This window comes from Protopterus annectens, chromosome 10.part0 (assembly GCF_019279795.1).
Source record: "Protopterus annectens isolate FY-2018-M chromosome 10.part0, PAN1.0, whole genome shotgun sequence".
Lineage (NCBI taxonomy): Eukaryota > Metazoa > Chordata > Ceratodontiformes > Protopteridae > Protopterus > Protopterus annectens.
The window spans coordinates 1721304941-1721327258 of record NC_056744.1 but is presented as its reverse complement, the minus strand read 5'-3'; the positions used below and the strand labels follow the sequence as shown (position 1 = coordinate 1721327258).

Sequence of the window (22318 nt, the reverse complement as noted above, 5' to 3'; positions counted from 1 at the left end):
ATAAAATCCCGGTCCATGTGAGGCAGAGCACCTCGCTGGCTCTGTTCAAGAGAAATCTTGACCGGTGGATGTGAGATCGTAGGTTTACCCCAGGAATCACCTCTGTGTCACTGCTGGACAGAGGCACAACAAACTAATGGGCACATTATTTCTAACATAAGGGGTGGCGTAAGCCACATAACTTTGGGCTAGGCTTATAAATGCCTTAGGGCAGATAGCCTAGTATAAACCTATGAACCTATAAAGAAACTCCAGCTCTACTCAGCTGCTTACCGCCTACTCAGAGGCGATCTGTGCCTGACGTATAAAGCCATGTCCAAACCAGAATTAATGGACATGCTCCACCTCAGGAAATCCAAATCCCTAAGAGCTACACGCTCCAGGGACTTAAACCTCAGCACAGAAATAAATAGGACATGCTGGAGGGACAGATTCATATCCCAGAGGCTCCACTCACACCAGAACAAAATCCCAATCCATGTTAGGCAGAGCCCCTCATTGACCCTCTTCAAGAGAAATCTTGACGAGTGGATGGGAGATCGTAGGTTTACCCCTGGGATCTCTTCTGTGTCCCTACTAGACAGAGGCACAGTAAACTAACCTTAAAAGGGCTATCTTCTGTGACCTACTATACAGAGGCAGTGTCAACTAATCTAAAAGGGTGGCGAAAGCCAAACACACTCTGGCTAGGCTTATAAATGCCCTAGGGCAGATAGCCTAGTATCAACCTATGAATCTATATTATCACTACTTGACAATCCAGAACATCTGAGCTCCTTAAACTGAATTATCATATGGAGAATATTTGTAATAGGAATAAGCAATATTTATATTATTTTGAACAGATATAATACTATTGTAGATTAGACAGGATTCTAATACAATACTTATTGTATAAGCAATTAATATTTACATGAAAGCTAGATGACAAACAATTCAATCATAGTAAAGTAGGACATATCATATATATAAAACCTCCAGTAAAAGATTATAGCACACAGTTATTTAACATATTCACCCTTATTGATGAAGTCTTTCAAAACGTATTAATATAAATAGATGGCAATAATATTTACACCTAATGTTTATAATACAATGTATTTTACTGGATATATCAGAAGTTATATTTCATTGTTTTCCAATATTTAAGTAATCACTTTGTTGCTAACTTATTTAAAGCATCAAGTTTGTTTTATGTGAACATTGACGAAAGTTAGTGCATTTTAATCATCAGTGCATCTCTCTTCCCCCCACTTCCTACACATAAGGATTTTCATATATGTCATTTCTTATTATAAAATGAGTGAAATTATAGGTTAAAAACAAAAAATTCACTTATTGTGATCAATGATTACAAATTCCCTTTCCATATTTATAAATTGCCACTTTATGGCATATACTGAAAGTTTTTAGATTTAAATGGCAACATTCTATTTTGTATAATCAGCAAAGGTTAAACTGAGTGATTATTGTCAATTTAATACTATTTGTTCAGAATGTGACTGTTACATTCTGTGAAATTCCTAGTTCAGGCCTCTACTGTTTCCCTTGAACAACTTAGTCAGTTTGATGTCATGTATAAAATATTAGTTACCTTGGTAACAGCTTAAGTATTATGTATGGTCAAGATGTGTTACAAAACCACAATTCAAGTTTAAGCAATTATATGACTTGTTATGCACATTTGCTTTTATAAGAAAATCATCATGCTTCCCCTTGATGTTCAGTATAGTGTATGTCATTAAGACAAGTTAAAACAGTAGTGTTATTATACACAAACCCATGTTATTAAACTGAGTGTCTATTGTCAGTTCAGTACTATTTGTTCAGAATAGGATTGTTACATTCTGTGGCATTTCAAGTTCAGGCAGTAAAACAGCCATTTCTGTGCATTTAAAGTGCTTTTTTGATTGTATCTGCTTTATTTATTGAAAAAAAAAATTATATATATATATATATATATATATATATATATATATATATATATATACTTGTTTTCCTGCCTTTCTACGCTAGTATAGTCCAGTTTTCAGGTTAGTGCTGAATTCAGGGCTGTGTTACAAGTTTCTGTGTTTGCACACACCTTACTTGGATAGAAGGAAGTTTCTCTGTTAACCTGTGAGAGAGAGGAGCTTTGAGCAGCCTATCTGTCCCTGGAGGAGTGGTTTCAGCCCAGAACTTAGTAGTTTATTGGCCATTTTGGGCTAATTTCTCTCTCTTTCATTTCCCTGCTATAAAACCCACATTTGCAAGGTTTTGTGCTTGTATACAGCTCAGCAAGCCCCTGCCTGGTGCCCTGTAGAGTTCTACAGCAGCAGAGAGTCAAAAGAGAGACTTTGGAGTGATTAAGTATCATTCTTCTGCATTTTCTTGCTGCCTTTAGCTAATTCTACCTAAAATGCCAATTTTTTTTAGAGTTTCTGTTATTTAAAAAGCTTGTTTCAGCTACATATTGTACTTATTTTACTGCCTGCACTTTAACAAAGTCGTTTTTGTGTTTAAATTACATGCTTAACTGTTTTAGGCTATACAGTCAAGCATTACCCTTTTTTCAGTAAATAAAGCAGATACATAAAAAAAATACTTGTTTTCCCACCTTTCTAAGCTAGTATAGTCCAGTTTTCAGGTTACTGCTGAATTCAGGGTTGTGTTACAAGTTTCTATGTTTGCCCATATCTTACTTGGATAGAAGGAAATTTCTCTGTTCACCTGTGAGAGAGGAGCTTTGAGCAGCTATCTGTTCCTGAAGGAGCGGTTTCAGCCCAGAAATTAGTAGTTTATTGGTAATTTCTATCTTTTTCATTTCCCTGCTATAAAACTTGCATTAGCGTGGTTTTGGGCACCGGGCAGCTCTGGTTAGCCAGGGTATAACTATTCCCGGCGCCACAAAGTCTACTCTTCAGTTTTTCCCTTGGAACTAGACAAACTTTCAACTTAAGCACTCAAACCATTCACTTCTCAGCCCGGCACTTGCTCAAAACTCATAGCAAGCACTAATAAACCTTAGCACTAGACCCCCCCCCATACTGTAGAGAAGGACAGGGCTTTCTATTCGACCTTACCAGCCAAATCAGTAAAACAGCTCACTGTACCTATCCAGGCATGTCCAAAGGGAAGTTTCAGGTGTACTCTCCGGTCCAACTGGTGAATCTGGGCATTTTGAGGCAATGTTACAACTGCCTGATGTACACAGATAACCCTCTCCTCCTACCACCAAACACTAATACATGCGAGAGACGCAATTATACAGCCAAACTGGAGGCTAAGCTCTCTCAACCTAAGACTGGACCAGAGAGTCAAGAGGCGAAGGGAATTACTTGCATCACACCACCACCCTCACATAGACCTATGAAACCAGCACCGGCAAAAAACACACATAAATACATAAAAACATACTCAAAGGCTCTAAATAAAAATTTGCAAAAGCAACAGAGACCTCCAAAGTAAACATCCAAGCAACCTCCACCCCCCAACACAAACCATGAAACACACACTTCACAAAACCAGTGTGCCATGCAATCACAGCCCTCAAGGCAAAATAACATACCCAACACACCAGTAATAGGTGACTCTATAGTCAGGCACACTGACGTCCCACTCACTAGGCTGAACAAGGAGAAGGTTACTGTTAGCTGCCTGTCAGGTGCCAGGATCCACCACATAACACAAGCACTCAGGTCACTCCAGAACAAGTGCAAATACGACTCTGTCATTTTCCATGTTGGTGTGAATGACCTGAGCTGTACCTCCCTGGATGACATGAAGAGAGATGGTGAGCTCTCTGATCACGTAGCCCAGGCCGGTATGACCCTGAGTAGCATCTGCCCTCACCAAGAATGATACCCACGGCATAAAGAAAAAATGATCAATTTCAACAATTGGCTAAGCTTCTGGTGTCATTCAAAGGGGATCCAGTGTCTGTCAGCCTGGGATGACATGCTCGACAAGCCACGCTGCTTCACTAGATACAGCTTGCACCTGTCACCTTTAGGCTTTCAAATACTGGCCAAGGCTCTTGCCACCCCCATAGTGCCTTTTTTAGGCAAGGCTCAAAAGACAAACTCACCACCGTAAATAGCACAAGCAACAAAAAACTGAGGGTAATGCTACTCAATGCCAGAAGTCTAAACCTCAAAATGCACACACTCGAGGCACTCATGGAGAAAATAGATATATGCGTAGTAACAGAAACCTGGTTTAAGGCTTCAGAGAGCACCCCAGCACTACCAGGCTACAACTCATACCATACATTTCGGCCACAAAACCTGGACCAAAATACAAAAGACGGGGGCGTATCCATAGTCATCAAGGATACCCACACCTCCAGGTTAGTAGCGCAGCACGATGCTTCAGAGATCATCCACGTGCAACTAACAATGGGCAAAACTGCAATTCAAATTGTAGCTTGCTACAGATCACCCACCATGTCCCACGGGGTCTATATTAGAACACTGAATGTTCAAAATTTTGAGTGGTCTAATATCAAACCTTATGAATCGAAAATTTAAAACATGGAACATACAGAACAGCAAATTTTTTCGTATGGAAAAAATTTGCTGTTCCAAAACACATACACACAACACAAGCACACCCAACAAACAGCAATCCACACACATACACCTAAACTCTTACACCTAACCCTACACTAAACTATACATACACCACTAACTATCCACTTACCTTAACCCAAACTCTAAGGTCCATCACTATCGCACAGTCACCTCACCCGCGCCCTAACCCTCACGTCCACACAATCGCACACTTACCTGAACCCGACCCGTAACTTTCCACCACAGCGCTGAAAATACTGAAGCAATAGAAATGGACAACCAAATTCTTTCGCTAGGAAAAAATTTGGTTTTCTGTTTCTTTGATATTTTCAATGTTAGCTGAAAACAGGTCGATATTAGAACACTCAAAATTTTGAACGTTCGGTGTTGTAATATAGACCCTGTCCCAGGACCCCCATTCCACATTTCTGGAAACACTGGGAAACATAAAGGTCCTATCAAACACCCTGATATTGGGTGATTTCAATTACCCAAACATTAACTGGGAGAACTACTAAGTACTAACTCCCTTGCCCAACATTTCCTAGAATTTATAAACTCAAACGCCCTGGATCAACTGGTCAACACCCCCCCACCAGAGGTGACAACATATTGGACATGGTCATCACCAACATGGGCGACTGGTGTTCCACACTGGAGGTCAACCCCTTGCTGGCTAGATCTGACCATAAACTAATCACTCTGGATATCCACATTCCGTCCCCAACCCGGGTCAAAGAAACCACCGTGAAAAACTTTTCAAAAGCAAACTTCATGTTACTTAAGACAGAGGTGGAAAGTTTCAAATCCCCCATGCTAAAGGATAATGCTGCCCAAGGTGCAAAATCCTTTACTAATGCACTCTACAGGCACCTACAAGAATGCATGGATTGTGCTATGCCAAGCAAAACCAAGAATCACTCCTCCAAGAAAAGGAAACCACTCTGGTGGACCCCTGCCATAAACAAGCTGTACAATAGAAGGAGGAAACTAGTACAGAAGAGAGTAAAATCAGAAGAAGACAAGACATCCCTGATCAGTATCAGCAAGAAACTATGATCCCTCATAAAATCCTCCAAGGCTAGCTTCGAAAGAAAAATTGACAAGGACTCCAAAGATAATCACAAGGCATTCTTTAGCTATGTCAAGAATCTGTGTGGCAATTCTCAAATCTGCTCGGTGTTCGTGCAGAATGGAACAAAATACACTGAACCGACCGATATCACCAACATCCTGGCAGACAGGTTCAGTGCAAACTTCACCCCCCTCTCACCCTCAAAAGGGCACATAACCATACTAGAAGAATGTAGTGCCCCTAAAATCACAGACACTCAGGGTAAAACAGCCCTCTCCAAAGCCAAAAACACAGCATCAATGGGACCGGATGGAATCCCAGGCTGCATCCTACACGAGCTCAAAGATGAACTAACCCCTCACCTAAACACACTGTTCAAACTCAGCTTCTCCACAGGCTACGTGCCCATAGAATGGCACACAGCAATGGTTATTCCGCTCCACAAAGGTGACCCTGGGGATATCTTCCTATAAGCCTGACTAGCTTGGTCTGCAAGGCTATGGAGCGCATCATCATGGATCTCATCAACAGAGTCATTGGGAACCTCCAAACACTGGACCCTACCCAGTCTGGCTTTGTTAAGGGCAGATCATGCCTCCTAAACCTGGTGGACTTCTTTGAGACAGTTACCAAGGCTATAGATGAGGGAAAGGTGGTCCACACTGCCTACCTAGACCTTGCAAAGGCCTTTGACACTATTTTCCATTCTGGTATCACAGACAAGCTCACCAGCCTGAACATAAACCCCTACGTCACGAGATGGGTTGCCAACTGGCTCATGGACAGAACCCACATGGTAAGAGTTGCAGGAGCTAGGTTGGACTATAAACCGGTTACAAGTGGTATTCCCCAGAGCTCAGTCCTAGGACCCCTCCTGTTCGGCATATGCTTTTCAGAGGTACAGGCAATCACAGGAGGACTATGGTTGACCAAGTTCGCAGATGACTGCAAACTAGGGGCTATAACTGACTCTCCAGCTGACACAGACATCCTCCAAGAGAGTCTCACTGAGACAGCTATCTGGTGTCAAAACCATGGCCTCAAGCTAAATGCCAAAAAGTGCATAGTCATCCCCTTTGGAAAAAACAAAGTACCCACAAACTACCACATAGGTGGCAGCCCCCTAAATACGGAAGGCGTAATAAGGGATCTTTGGACCCAAGTAGATAGTGATCTCTCCTTTGATAATCACATTGCCAAAGTGGTTAGAAAATCCTTCTATGTGGCCCACCTAATCAAAAAAGGGTTTGCATCCAGATCAAGAGAGATCATTGTGCCCCTCTACGCATCACTCATCAGACCTATCATAGAGTACAACGCCCCATTTGGGATGTACCTTACAAGACACCTGCAACAACTGGAAAGACCACAGAAGTACCACACCAAGAGGACCACTGGCCTGAAACAGATGCCTTATGCAGCTCGACTGAAGAAACTCCAGCTGTACTCGGTTGCATACTGCCTACTCAGAGGTGATCTCTGCCTGACATATAAGGCCATGTCCAACCCAGAATTGATGGACATGCTCCACCTAAAGAAAACCAAATCCCCTCGAGCCACATGCTCTAAGGATCTAAACCTCACTACAACAATAAATAGGACGTGCTGGAGGGACAGATTCCTGTCCCAGAGACTTCCCATGCTTTGGAACAAGATTCCAATCTATATTAGGCAGAGCTCCTCTCAACACTCTTCAAGAGAAACCTTGACGAGTGGTTGGGAAACAAAAAGTTTACCCCAGCAATCACTTCAGTGGCTCTGCTGGACAGAAGCACAAGGAACTAATCTAAGGGGGTGGCGAAAGCCAACACATTCCGGCTGGGCTTATAAATGCCTTTGGGCAGATTGCCTAGTACCTACCTATGAACCTATTGTTTCTCTTGAACAACTTTGTCAGTTTGATGTCATGTATAAAGCATTAGTTACCTTGGTAACCTCTTAAGTACTGTATATGGTCAAGATGGGTTACAAAAACTGCAACTCAAGTTAAAGCAATTGCATGACTTGTTATGCATATTTACTTATATAAGAAAACCATCATGCTTCCCCTTGATGTTCAATGTAGTGTTAGTCATTTATGACAAGTTAAGACAGTAGTGTTATTATACACAAGTCCGTGTTATTAAATCCTGTCTTTAATATCTAAATTCAGCAGATTGCTTCGTCTTATATGATCATTATATATTTTATGTCTAAATTTACTAAAATCATACATTACATAACTATTGTTTGTGTGGTTTTTTTTTTTTTTTTTTTGGCTGTTGCTGAGACCACAAGCTGTAATGCTTTTTCTTATTATTAGCTCCTTCCAAGCATGTTTATATAGTCCATAGACTTTAAATTATGAGACCCTTCTAGTTTCTTATTTGTTATAAGTATATTTCCCATCCTTATATACACACATATCAGTACTTCAAGCAAAGGCAACAATGCCCATCCAGTTTTGCCAGAATACCATTCACTAGTTCATGTCGTGTGTTTCCAGGCTGTTCTTAAAATATCCAAACCAATATTTGTCCTGTCCATTTTACCAGCCTGTTCCATGCAGTGGCCACTCTGCCAGTGAACCACTCAACACAACTTCCATTCCCACCGATATTTCCACGAAGGAAATCTGATGACTCTCTAGCACTTCCTGGCAACCCCAAACACCCCTAGAATCAGCTATCCCCATATGTGCAAAACGTCCGAGCAAGCTTACCTCCCAGACCACTGCAAAGGGCACTGCACAAGACCAAGTGCTCTTAGTCTTTCACAATAACTCAGACTTCCACTTTTATGCAAGTCTTTAATGTGTCTGGACCAAAATACATTTTAAATATAAAAATGTGCTTTTATTTTTTAATCAAGAATCAACTTAATGAGCTAAACTAAGTGTTGGGAGACCAACAATATGTGTACATGTGGTTTAAAACAGCCCTTTTATTATTTTTATATATATATATATATATTATTTTTTTTTAAACCAAAAACTTCATTGCCGAGAATCATCTCGGAGGCTCCTTGAAGCCTTTAAGCATTATTGTCACTCTGTCTCCATTACCATAGCAACCTCGGAGCATCTGTTTCTGTTAGTGTGTCTGTGTACTGCATACCAGAGACTCATGATGCACCTGTAGCAAAGCTTCACTTCACTGCAACTTCAAGCCTAAATCCCCTCGCTTTCAACAAGGCAGCAGCCAGGAAAAGAACGAAGAGCAAACAGATCAAAAAAAAAAAAAAACTCCCAACAAGTCGCCACAACAACAGATAACACATTCTTCCAGCCTTCCCACCTTTCACTCAGCAGATATATAAACAAACTATTCTCTTCCAAAATATCCCAAATCAGTTTTATCCACCCCCTAAAGCACCAAATGTCTCCTCCTAATACACAAACATCAGTAAACCTCGATCACAAACCACAACCTACAGCTTCCCAGAGACGAAAACAGCAACTTACAACAGCTGCCAGACACAGCTGCATCCACACACACCATGTCAGACTTAATCAAACATCACTTGAAGCTATGATACCTGCCACAATTGATATTAACTATGTTTAGACAGAATAACAATGACATTTGTACTAGCTGCCAGACACAGCTGCATCCATGCACACCATATCAGGATTGATCAAACAGCACTCGTAGCTGTGATACCTGCCATAATTGATATTAGCTATATTTAGACAGAATAATGAAATTTGTACTAGCTGCTAGATATGGCTTCATTCACACACACACCATGTCAGGCTTAAATCAAACAGCACTTGAAGCTATGATACCTGCCATAATTGATATTAACTATGTTTAGACAGAATAATAATGACATTTGTACTAGCTGCCAGACACGGCTGCATCCATGCACATCATATCAGGATTGATCAAACAGCATTCGAAGCGATGATACCTGCCATCATTGATATTAACTATGTTTAGACAGAATAATAATGACATTTGTACTAGCTGCCAGACCTAGCTGCAGCCATGCACACCATATCAGGATTGATCAAACAGCAATCGTAGCTGTGATACCTGCCTTAATTGATATTAACTATATTTAGAGAGAATAATAATGAAATTTTTACTAAGAGCTTGCTACTATTATTTAACCAGGATATACATGACATTTCTAAATCATACTTTAACTGAAGAAGGCATTTGTCTCCATGACAGCATTTTTTTAACACACTCTACTGTTATGGCTATTATATATGATGTTAATTTGTTGCATTTGAGTCTGAAATCTGATGAATGGTACCTTGTTGTATTAGTTAATTAATTACTTAGATTATTATAAGCAAAATCAATGAAAAATGAACAAGATAAGTATTCATTGAGATCAAGTAGGGGAATAGAAACTTCTATGTTTGTATGTATATATATATATATATATATATATATATATATATATATATATATATATATATATAATGTAAATAGTAACCCATCTTGACCTACCTTTGTTTGTGAAGAATTACTGGACTCTGAACATTCGGAATAAATCATTACTGTTTCTCAGTTGTTTAAGAAACCCTCCTTTTTTAAATAAAAACAGATGACAAGTGAGGTACCATATCAGTTGATACTTTGAGAGATGTAGTTGTAAGAGTTATTTTTTTGGGACAGCTATCTTGGAATCAGTTTTTTTGTTTCTGCTTTCTAGCATCAGTCCAAGGATTTGTTTGTTTTATTTTTTTTTAAGAGTAGGGGCCATCTATTCCATTTCTTCTGGGACAATACACTATGTTGTTGTTTTTGCTGAATACAGTTGCTTCTTCAAAGTCATTAAAGGTTTTCTTCTCATTGGCAAAAAGTGTTTTTATCTTGGCTGGAAAGGCCAGCTGTGCTTCAATGTTGTTTTGGTTCAACGGTTTTATTATTGGCCAGACTTTTTTCCTTTGTTCTAGTAATCTAGAAGAATAATCATTGTCAAACCTTATCAGGCTTTGACTGTATTTCAAGGGTGATTTTCTCCAAGCACATTTTAATATTAGTTCCTTGTCCAGAAATGAAAGAAATTTTATAACTATGGATCTAGGTGGAGTATTTGTTGAGTTAGAAGCAGGTTTCCTCAGTGCTCTATGCGCTCTTTCAATTTCAAATGAAAGTCCCTCTTTCAAGTCTAAAAATTCAGGAATCCGGGTCTTCTCCTTCAGTGTTTTCAGGCAGACCAAAGATCCTTATTTTGTTTCTCCTTTCCCTGTTTTCTAAGTCATCTATTTTGTTAAGCAGCCATGTATTCTGTTTAAGGAGAAATTATTTTTTGGAATTCTTCCTCTTTGAGTCTCCCTTCAATGTCATTTAGAGAAGTCTCTATATTTGTTATTTTTGTATGGTGTTGTTGTAATAGTTCCTTGTTTTTGAGAATTTAATTTGAGGTTTTCCAAGTCATTTTTAAAGCCATCCATCTTCAAAGATAGTTCCTGTACGGTAGATGTCATCAATTGCAGTTCTTTTTTTCTTTCTAAGCAGCATCTGGGTGAGAATTCCTTGAGTTGTTCATATTCAGTGACTCAATACATCTCCAAGTTACTTGACAGGAACATTTTTGTACATAAACGCCAAAATTGATATTTATGTAGTTTAGTAGTTTATGTATAGACTTCTGATGTTTTAAACTTGAAAATAATACAATTTTCCTATATTATTATACTAGTTTATGGAGCTCTCAAAATTCACACTGCTCTCAGTTAGCCATCTAGGCCCCGCCACCTTGAGGGAGATGGGAATAGACTGTGGCTTGAGGTCAGATATAAAGGAAATAGAAAAGTCAATGGATACTATTACATGTGATGGGTTGCCATACAGACAGATAGGGGAATGGATGGGCCCCAAACTGCCTGTAGAGTGAAGTTGCCAAGCAAGGCCTGAGAGACAACTGCTGTCCTTCCAAAGAAGGACCATGCCATTCATATCTGTATAGATGAAAACCTCCTTTTAAAAGCTCACACAGTCTGGGATTTTATGGGTCCACTGCAGAACTTGCCGGGACAAGTAAAGCTATTCTGTTGGGAGTAACTGAAACCATTCTGATGCAGGTTCTGCTGATTCCAAGAAAATGGATGCGGAGGAGCCTGGACTTTCATCTCAGCTAAAGGGAATGTACTTGCCTTCACTCTCCTGCTTCTCTAGACTTCTCTAGACTGGCTTTTATTGTTGGTCTAAACAGTAAGGTTCCATCAAACAGGGCATTTGTGAAACCAAATTCTGTTTTCATCAAAATCAGGTAAAGCAAGGTATCAACGTCTCATGCTTTGTTCCCTCTCTGCATCATTTGTCAGCTAAGTGCACAGTCTAGTAAGTCATCAATCTAAAGGTTAACATCTGGGACTGCAACTTGGTTTTCAATTCAGAATCTGACATCCTTCCATTTATAACACCCTCCAGGCCCTCATCATGTACCGCATAGTTTATTGCCCTCAAACAGATTTAGGATGAAAAAAAACACACGCTTCCATGGTCTGTCTTTCATATGCAACTCCTTACTAGAAGAGTGATGGCTTGAGTTTTATGGACCAATTTAAGAACAGCTGGGACAACTACGGTGATTTAAAAAAAATCAGTGGTTTCTGTGACCCAATAGGGCAGTTCTTAAGAGGGGAGAGAATTTTGTACTGCCTGTTCAAAAAATTCTCCTTGTTGGGGCTCTTCTATGCATTTTTAATGACAGAGTAAACAACTTTTTCAGCCAGATAGGTCACCAAAGATGACAATTCAGGGTCCACAAGACCACAACATGGAGGTATTCCTACTCAAAAGAGGTGTCCTGAGGCCATTTTGTTTGAATCAGATGACTTCAACATCTTCCTGAACTTTGGGGTCATCAGGTAGGTCATTAGAATCATCCACCTGGTCATAATCAATGCTAAGGGTGGGAACCTCACTAGGAGAGAGAAGTGCTTTCTCTTGCACTCAGTACTGCCTACCAGACCTCTGGGAAGGTATCGAGGGTTTAAGACAACAAATACACCTTTAAGGCAATTACCCAATCTCTGTGTCCTGGCCTACAGGTGGGAGGATGGCAGTAGCAGCAAACAAAGTTCCTTGGTCACAGAGTGAATTAAAGGAGAGCATGTATGCAGGAAAGCCTGCACCATTGGTATGAGAACTGGACAAGGTTAATGTCAGCATCTAGACTAGCATGCTGATACTGCCCTCCCCTCTCCCCAAGATAAAGCCAGTAAATAATAGCCAGTTGAGGTCAGTGGAGTTGACATCAAAACACCAACTCCAGGAATGGGACACTTCCCCCTAACTGAGATGAGAAGGAATATGGTCCTCTTAAAAATAAAAGCAGAAAGATGGTCCTAGTGATCACTCCCTAATTTCAGAGTAAGTACCTGCTCAGAAGGTGCAAAGGTCATTAGCTGATGGTGGCAAAGCTGGCAATGCAGCCATTAATGTTAAAAGGGTACTTAACCCCAAAAGGGCCAAACATGTCAATAATAGGTCAAATGATGGCCTGGAATCCAGCTGAAGAAGGATCAGGGCTCAGATCAGAAAATATTCTTCTGAGTCCTAATGTTTGTGAGGAAGACACCTGGAAATACAGCTACTGTACTCTAAAAGTGCCTACCAGAGCCTTTTATAGTTCAACTGGATTAAAGTAGATGCCAAAGATGAGGGGATGGGGTATGAAGCTTGAGCTCATACAACAAAGGAAACATTAACAGCACGTGGTAGGTTCTGTTCAATGGGGCTACACCTTTCTACTGACTGGATTTGGGAGGAGCAGTTTCTGTAAGCAATATGACCTGAACTGAAGTAATTTTAGCAGTAACAGAACCCTAAGCAAACTTTAATTTCATAATAACAGGAATGGAATCACATTCTATTGTGGAGCTACCAATCAAGCAATGGATCATTCGTAAGGTCCTTGTTCTAGTCTATTTAGCCCTTCATGGTCTATGTCCACCATATCTACAAGTCATCCTCATTTCCTGCAACAGGCCTGGCAGAGCTTCGTGCTCTGGTACACAGGGTCTTTCAGTTTCTGCATTCTCTGGCTGCTGGACCTTTATCCATCAGGTTCTGCTTACATTGAACATACCCCTCAACTGTACAAATTTTTGCAGAATGTCCAGATTTTTGCCTCATGTTTTTGGTCTGTTCTTCATAAAACTTCTGGTTTTCTGGCAAATCACTAATGACTGAAGTCACTAAATCATGACATGCATTTGAATTTCAGACTTCATATCCATCAAAAAATGCATAACACAAAAACAATTATTCTAGCAACTTTCTAAATGTGTAAACACAATATTTTAAAATGTCCCTGATATTTGGCTTTTGTCCCCCCCCCCCCAATTAACTTTAGCATTGTCCAGATTTCTTGCACTTAAGGTTAGCAGGTATGTCATGGAACCTGCATACTGGCTGGCTGCAGGGCCCTTTCACTTTCTGGCTTCAAGCAGGGATTAAAAGCATAGCTATTTGATCTAGCTACTGGATGACTACTTTTGCTGACTACTTCGGCCTGATTTTTCTAATTAAAAGTTTTTATGCTTTGAATGTTTCATGTAGTATAGCATTTTTCCTCTAGCAACAAATGTGTTATTAGTGCTGTTAAGGAGCACTGATCATCTATTTCTATGAAACTGGTTTATTGTTACTGCTTTACAAATCTGTAAGGTGACTGGGCTCAAGCACTTAAAGGTGAAGTTTAATCTGTCTAAATAGATAACTTCCACTTCAGTTGCTCAGGGAATGAGCCCTAGTGGTGGAAGAGGAGCCCAGTAAAAGGACTTGACAGTAGGGGAATGCCAGAATTTCTACATCTTCAAATGCTTCTTCCTCTCTTTTAAGGTGGAAGGTTTAAAAGCATTACACCTAGTGTGCTAATCCTGGGTGGGATTGTTAGGCCAATGCATGCAGTTTCCAGAGGACTGGGTGTCCTGCTTCTTTCCCTACCTAATACTGTAGTATAATCTAAACTATACATACCAATTGATAAACCAATGGCCACACAAAATTTTGTCAATATCAGAATGAAAGGACAACCTAACCATGTTTCAGAGCTAAACTAGAGCAGAATTACACACACACACACACACACACACACACACACACACACAAAGAAAAGAAATGGTCTGAATACAGAACTGCAGATATGTACACTGCATTTTTTATAAACCTGAAGACTAGGAAGTGATTAATTGCTAAAAATAATAATACTTAAGGAATCACTAATAACTTGAGGATCTCTCACTGTGCAACTGACTTTAGTGGACAGCTAAGATATCTGGAGATTGGCCCTTAAATGCACAGCAGTATGGGTAAAAGTAGGGCTAAGGTAGACTGGGAAAGTTTCAAGTGCTTTGATAGGATTAAGAGTGGCAGGACTTTCCAATAAGAGAAAATGAAATCCCAGCAACAGATCAAGCCGACAGACACAAAGGGATTATCATTCGTTTCCTCTGATATGGTAGCAAAACTGAATGAAATGAAAGCAACCTACAGACACAAAGGACATTACAGATACATGTAATGCACAGCAGAAATGAAGTCAGTGAAGATAAATGCCTATATACCAGTAAATCAGAGGGACAGCTACGATGTACCAGTAAATCAGAGGGACAGCTACGATGTACCAGTAAATCAGAGGGACAGCTAGGATGAGGTGAAGGTGCTTGCTGTTCCAGGTACAAGGTGTTAGGGGGTACAATCAGCAGTAGTGCAGTGCTGGTAGATACTGTACTTGTGGTAACAGACAGCTAGGATGAGGTGAAGGTGCTTGCTCTTCCAGGTACAAGGTGTTAGGGGGTACAATCAGCAGTAGTGCAGTGCTGGTAGATACTGTACTTGTGGTAACAGACAGCTAGGATGAGGTGAAGGTGCTTGCTGTTCCAGGTACAAGGTGTTAGGGGGTACAATCAGCAGTAGTGCAGTGCTGGTAGATACTGTACTTGTTGTGGTAACAGACAGCTAGGATGAGGTTAAGGTACTTGCTGTTCCAGGTACAAGGTGTTAGGGGGTACAATCAGCAGTAGTGCAGTGCTGGTAGATACTGTACTTGTGGTAACAGACAGCTAGGATGAGGTGAAGGTGCTTGCTGTTCCAGGTATGAGTTGTTAGGGGGTACAATCAGCAGTAGTGCAGTGCTGGTAGACACTGTACTCGTAGTAACAGACAAAGTACTTAATGGTTGGTATTATAGCAGTACAAGCCATTTGGTACAGTGTGTGTGTTTTTTTTGTCCTTAACTTTGAGATAAAGGGGTGCCAGAATGGGGAGCTACACAGGGAGTTGGATATAAAAGCAGATTCTATAAACCTACCTCTCTGTTGTTCTACTTTAATCTGTTCCACTACAGATGCCGTAATGTGTCTGGTACTTCTTTCACATTCTGTACACCTCTTTTGCCAAGTTAACATGTTTTACTTGCTTTAATGTATATTTTCACTAACACATTTTTTTGTGTAATTGGTTTTGATAATGGCAGTCTAATTAGGGTCCCCATTCTAGTGCGGATATCAAGACCTGTACTCTAGGCATAGCCTTTCAAGTATAACTGGACCAGAAAGTGCCTTACAGATCAAGCTGAGCACCTCTATCTTACCTGTAAAAATCAGAATGTGGTCTCATGTAAATTCTTGAAGAATAAACAAATGTTTCTAGCAGTAGGATACCACAAGACATAGGTTCATAGTTCATAGGTGTTTACAAGGCTAATCACCACAAGGGCCTATTTAAGCCTAGCCACCCATCCCAAATGTCTGACAAGTTCTGATACCCTCGATAAGTGTAAGCAGGGGCTTGGGAGATGAAACATTTACAAGTTAGGACCTGGGAGATGAACCATTTACAGGTTGCCTGTGTCTATTAGAGACAGAGGTGCCAAACCAGGGATGAATTTCCTGTACGACATCCAACTGTCCAGGTTGCACTTGAATTGGGTTAGGGAGGAACTCTGCTTCACATGCATGGGGATCCTGTTCCAGATGCGGGGTAATCTCTGGGATACATACCTATCTCTCCAGCAGGTCCTATTTATATCACAGGCAATATTTAAGTCTTTACAATGGGTAATTCTGGTGCTGTTTGTTTTGCAGATACGCAAGAAGTCCATCAGAGTGGGGTATGATAATGCCCTGTATGTCAGGCATAGATCTTCCCTTAAAAGCCTGTAAGAGACAGAATACAGGGATAGAGCCTTGAAATGGTCTGCCTAGGACATTTTACTTAAGCCATGTATTGTTTTAGTGAGGAACCTCTGTGGGTGTTCTAATTGTTGGATAAGCCTGGTTAGGTACATACCAAAGTGGGACTTGTACACAATGATAGGTATGATGAATGCTGACTACAGTGGAACAATGATTTCCTTGGACTTATATGCCATACCTTTGTTTATAAGTTGCTCAACATAGAGTGATTTCCTCACTACTATAGACATGTGATGGTCAAAGGCTAGATTACTATCTGTGTGTGTCTCTAAGCCCCTGACTACTGGGTCAACTGTAAGGGGTGTGTTGTCAATATGATAGTTACCAGGGGTGGAAGACTTCCCAAAGGATAATATTATGTACTTTTTGGCATTTAGTTTTAGTCAATGGCTCTGACACCAGTTGTTTGTCTGTGTCAGCCCCTACTGGAGAACATTTGCGTCAGTATGGGATTCAATGACAGCTCCTAGTTTGCAATCATGTGAAAATGTAGTCAGCCAGAGACCACTGACATTGGCCCTGACTTCAGAGAAGTAAATGCAAAAAAGCAGTGGTCCAAGGACTGATCCCTGAGGGACTCCACTTGTGATTGGCCTCTTTGTAGAGGTGGACTCACTAATTCTAACTTCCTGGGTCCTGTCTGTGAGCCAATTGGCTATCCACCGGGTGACATACAAGTTTGTACCCAATCTCTTCAGTTTGTCAACAACACCCGCGTGTGGTATTGTATCAAATGCCTTGACCAGGTCAAAGTAGGTGAACCATTTTGACCCCACCCATTGCTTTGGTGACCTTATCAAAGAAGTCCACTCAGTAAGCACAATCTGCCCTTGATGAACAAACTAGGTTGGGTCCAGTGTCTGGAGGTTTACTATATCATTACTGATCATCTCCATGACAATTCTTTACAAGGGTTTACATGGAACTTAGAGATGAGAACTCCATACAACAATACTACATGCTTATCGGTTTTACACAGTTCACATAGAAGGTACTGAATGCCATTACTATGTTAGCCCTGTAAATGCAGATTTTGCTTTGTATAATACTGTTGCTATTCATTTTTGCTTTTATTTATTTATCTTCCCAATGTGAATCCATGTCTGATTGTTGTCCTGAAATTAAATAGTTTGAAAGTAAATTTTATCAAAGCTTGAAGATCAAAATCAAGATATTTGAAATGGGCTTCTTAGGGAAGAATCTCATTTCAGAAATGTACTATGCTATACATTGTAACCGCAGAGAAGCACATTTCCTAAAGCTACTGTTCAGGCACCCAAGTAGATATTCATGAAGGTTTTTTTTTTTTTTTTTTTTGCTCTTTATAGGTTCTTAGCGGCCTGGAGACTGACAATGTCTTCCAATTAGTAAATGTTTTCAACTTATCAACAATGACAATTTTATCACCCATCCCGTTATCCAGACAGGTATTAAAGGTTGCTATAAAAGTACTTTGCTTGATAGGTAAGATTATCCAATTACAGAAATGAGGGATACATTGGGATAGGTATCTATCATGCCATTTGGTATTGTTGTTGTGGTAGTACAGTTTTAAGTCTCTAGAATAGGCTTTTTTTTTTTTTTTAATCACTGGAAACTTGTTTGTCATATGTGGGAATTTGAACCCACCCCTCCAAAGGGGGCTTCAACCTGAACACAGTGGCTTGTGTTGCTGGGCCATCATGAAAACTGTTAAAGCAGGTTTCAAAATTCTTTCACTTCAGATCTCAATTTATATATTATAATGAGTTGCACTGTGACTGATAAGGTAATTTGTTTTATTTAATAAAACCTTAACAAATGTACATCTGCACCAAGAAAACAAAAAATAAATACATCTGAGGAATTGAAGTGATGCACAATATTTAAATCACCTCTTAGAATTTACATATATAAAATCAGAGAAAATTTAGTTTATCTACTAAAATTTTTAACCCACTCACACAAGCAAAAAATGTAAAAAGTGAATAATTTAACTTTACATAATTTAGACTGTCGGTAAGTTATCTTCATGTCACATGCAACCTGGCCAGGTTATCTTCCAAAACTAAAGTCATGCAAGACAAAATAAATAAATAAAATGCAAACTTACTGTAAAAAAATCAACAGGCTCCTCTTTTATGAGCTCCAAATTATCGTCAGTGATAGTTACTTCAGTAGACATCACACTGTTTTTAACGCATTTAAGACTTTCTTCTATCGCTTTCTGAATCTTCTCTTCTTCATTCTTAAGCTGTTGGATTAGTTTTTGTTCCTTGTCAATGAGAAACTGGTGCAGTTTTGCAAACTCTTGTGTAATGTGTTGTATCAAACTGCAAGCATGCTCCTAGGGAAAAATAAGTATTCAAAAAAAAAAACGTTAAAGGGCTCGACTTTTCATTATCAGTTTTATTCAGGCATTTTTCTTATATAACAGAATGATGAAAGGTCAGCCTACTGGTAACACTATTGACCTAGGGCTGGAATCGAGATTAAGCCCAACAGTAATGATGCCAGATACATGGGCACCCAGCCCAGGACAGTGCCCTTTCTGGAGAAGTGGGGAATACATACCCCCATACAAAGACGACCTCAGAAAATGGCAGTAGTCTGTGTAATGTTAATTGCAGACATTAAGGTAGGTGAAGGAGGGAGGAGAGGAAGACAATGTGAAAAGACGAAGAAGGTTATTCTCTGACTGCATGCAGACCCATTACAGCTGCCTAGCCAGGCATAAGACGCATGCTCGTTTCTTCACATACCTCCTGTTTTACACATCTGAGCAGGCTGCCCCTGCCTTGCACAACACTGGCCAAAATAGATTCTGTCTGTGGGCAGTATACCCAGCCACAACAATGTGTGGTCAGTGCTGCAGTCCTTACACCCTCACTCCTCAGATACTGAGTGAGCTTTCAGGCTTATCCACCTCCATCTGGCCCCCTGGACACCAGTGCCACAGATGAAAACACTGGCCACCAGGACAGTAGTCAGGGCTTCATCGCTTTTACATCATGAAGATGGGTTAAAAGTAATTCTGTTCATTCAGATCACTTTTATTAACTTAATAGTCGACAGTGATATTTCCAACATTCTTGATATGTACTAGTCTATATAATGTTTTCTGGTTTTTAACAACATCATGCATTCTTTGAGCCAGGCAGCAACAAATTGGCTGAAGTATTCTCTTCTAGCTCACAGATGCCAGGCTCCTGCAACTGCTGAACCAATGCACCAGCTAGGTGCCAATCAGGCAAGAACCTATGAATGTGGGAAGGCAAGAAAATAAAAAATACTTTTGGGTAAAGTAATGGTTTTAAATTTCAAATGGCTTTAATGTGCTTGAAGACTAACACTATTTAAATGAGTCAGTTTATGACTGTCACTAAAGTCACATTAGCACAAATGAGTTAGGTTTTAAAAAAAGGATGGGTTAAATACTGTCTCTGAGATGCTGAGTGACATATGAACAATATAATTTCATGATTCCTTAGGATTCTTCATTATTATCCAAACAATAGGATAGCAAATTATGGATGAGCCAAATCATGTCTTACTTATAACTAGGAAACTGTAAATGCTATCTTCTTCTTTCGGCTGTTCCCGCTAGGGGTCGCCACAGCGGATCATCTGTGTCTATTTCTTCCTCTCCTCTGCATCTTGCTCTGTCACACCAACCACCTGCATGTCCTCTCTCACCACATCCATAAACCTTATCTCAGGCCTTCCTCTTTTCCTGTTACCTGGCAGCTTCATCCTTAGCATCTTTTTCCCAATATAGTCTGCATCCCTCCTCAGCACATGTCCAAGCCAAAGTAATCTCACCTCTCTGGTTTTGCCTCCAAACCTTCCAACTTGGGCTGGCCCTCTAATATACTTATTCCTAATCCTGTCCACCCAGTGCAAATCTTAACATCTTTAACTCTGCCATGTCCAGCTCTGACTCCTGCCTTTTTGTCAACGCCACTGTCTCCAACCCTTATAACATAGCTGGTCTCACTACCCTCTTGCAGACTTTCCCTTTCACTCTCACTGGCACTCTTTTGTACATGCTATATAAAAAAAATGTAAAGTGATTTGACAATGAACATAAAATGACCTGTGCATCACAATACGTGGTGCATAAACTGACAAACAAGTGTTTCTCCCCATCTGCTAAAGGTTTCGACTTTTTAGCATTCTGAAAAAAACTTTAAAACTGGCACTTTCCATTTCCATACATTCAAACAATGGAGTGTAAATAATGAACTTTAGCCCCCTGTTGCATCTCTGCGGTGGTGGTGCTGCGGTAGTGTTGTCGCCTCACAGTAAGATGTTGCCCTGTTCGATTCTCAGCTAGAGCCTGTGTGGAGACATGCGTGAATGGGCGTATCTTCGTTGAAGGTTGTGCTTCAGAGCTGGCAACTTGGCACGTAAAAATCTACTGCCAATCATTAGCATACTGGAGTTCCGCTGTGGCGACCCCTAAACGGGAAAAGTTGAAAGACACAACAACCCCCTGTTGCATCAGCATAAGGAAGATGTGCATTCATAAATTTTAATGCCTGCGGCATCATGCATGTTTGATGATGCATACATTAAAATTTATGGATGCACCCCATGCTATCTCTAAGGTGACAAGATTTTTAGGATAGTCTAAACTTGTTTGGGCTGTATTTTAATAGTTTATTAAAATATTCTTCAAAAATGTAAGCAGTAAGGGGATACTGTTTTGTACCACTTAACTCATTGGCTGTTGCAAAGCTGATATGAATGTCACCAAATCACTTTTATGTCAGGTCTACAGGGCACAGCAGACATTCCTGGGTCTGTGCTACTGACCGATGCATTCAACACATCTAGCACAAATCAATGTTAATTTACTTACATGCAGGCCAATCTGTTTCTTCTCATTCTGGACTTGCATATTTTTAAGATCATGAACTTTGAGCTCCAGGGATGATAAGGCTGATTTTGACATGTCCTGTGGATTTAAAAATAAGTGTAAAAGTATGCAAAAACAGTCACATTACAATGCTTGGGGAAACAAAACTCAAAAATCAGTTACTCTACGTACTACCTTTGTTTAGAAAAAAAGAACCAGATGGACAGACTTTCACACACTGTCATACACTTTAACAACCACTATGCAATGACAGGCAAACCAAAGCGCTCTGTACTTTATGAACTACATTACATACTGTATCATGAACACATCATTTAAACGTAAATTAAAAGTCAGTGAAGGAATGAAGCCTGAGATTAGTCTCTCTTTATGGCTCCGGGACTTTAGGTCTGTGATCTTTTTGATTAGGAATCTTTGGGGACTTTTTAGAACCTTTAGGGATTTTCTTATTACTTGCTATTTTAGTGAGCTACAGCCTGCAGGGGGCAGTGTACTCAATAACTAGTCTGATCAAGGCCATGTATAAGGGAAAGGTTGCCTCTTTAGATTTTAGCAACTCTAGGCTTTCTGCTACAGGCAAAGGCTCTTGCCTCTCCCATAGTACCTTTTTTAGGCAAGGTCTCAAAAACAACGTTACCAATGTGAAATTAACCAATCAAAACAAAATATGGGTCATGCTGCTAAAT

At 40.1% G+C, this 22318-nt stretch overlaps 1 protein-coding gene across 1 annotated transcript in view; it reads right to left on the bottom strand.

The window, feature by feature from the left end:
- Positions 1 to 22318, bottom strand: part of LOC122814469 (zinc finger protein 845-like) — a 781911-nt gene that overhangs the window by 170323 nt on the left and 589270 nt on the right. Inside the window, exons 10-11 of the mRNA XM_044087049.1 lie at positions 21615 to 21710; positions 18864 to 19097 (exon numbers count right to left, since the gene is read on the bottom strand). Of these exons, the coding sequence (XP_043942984.1) occupies positions 18864 to 19097; positions 21615 to 21710 (330 nt within the window). The remainder of the gene's footprint in view (positions 1 to 18863; positions 19098 to 21614; positions 21711 to 22318) is intronic.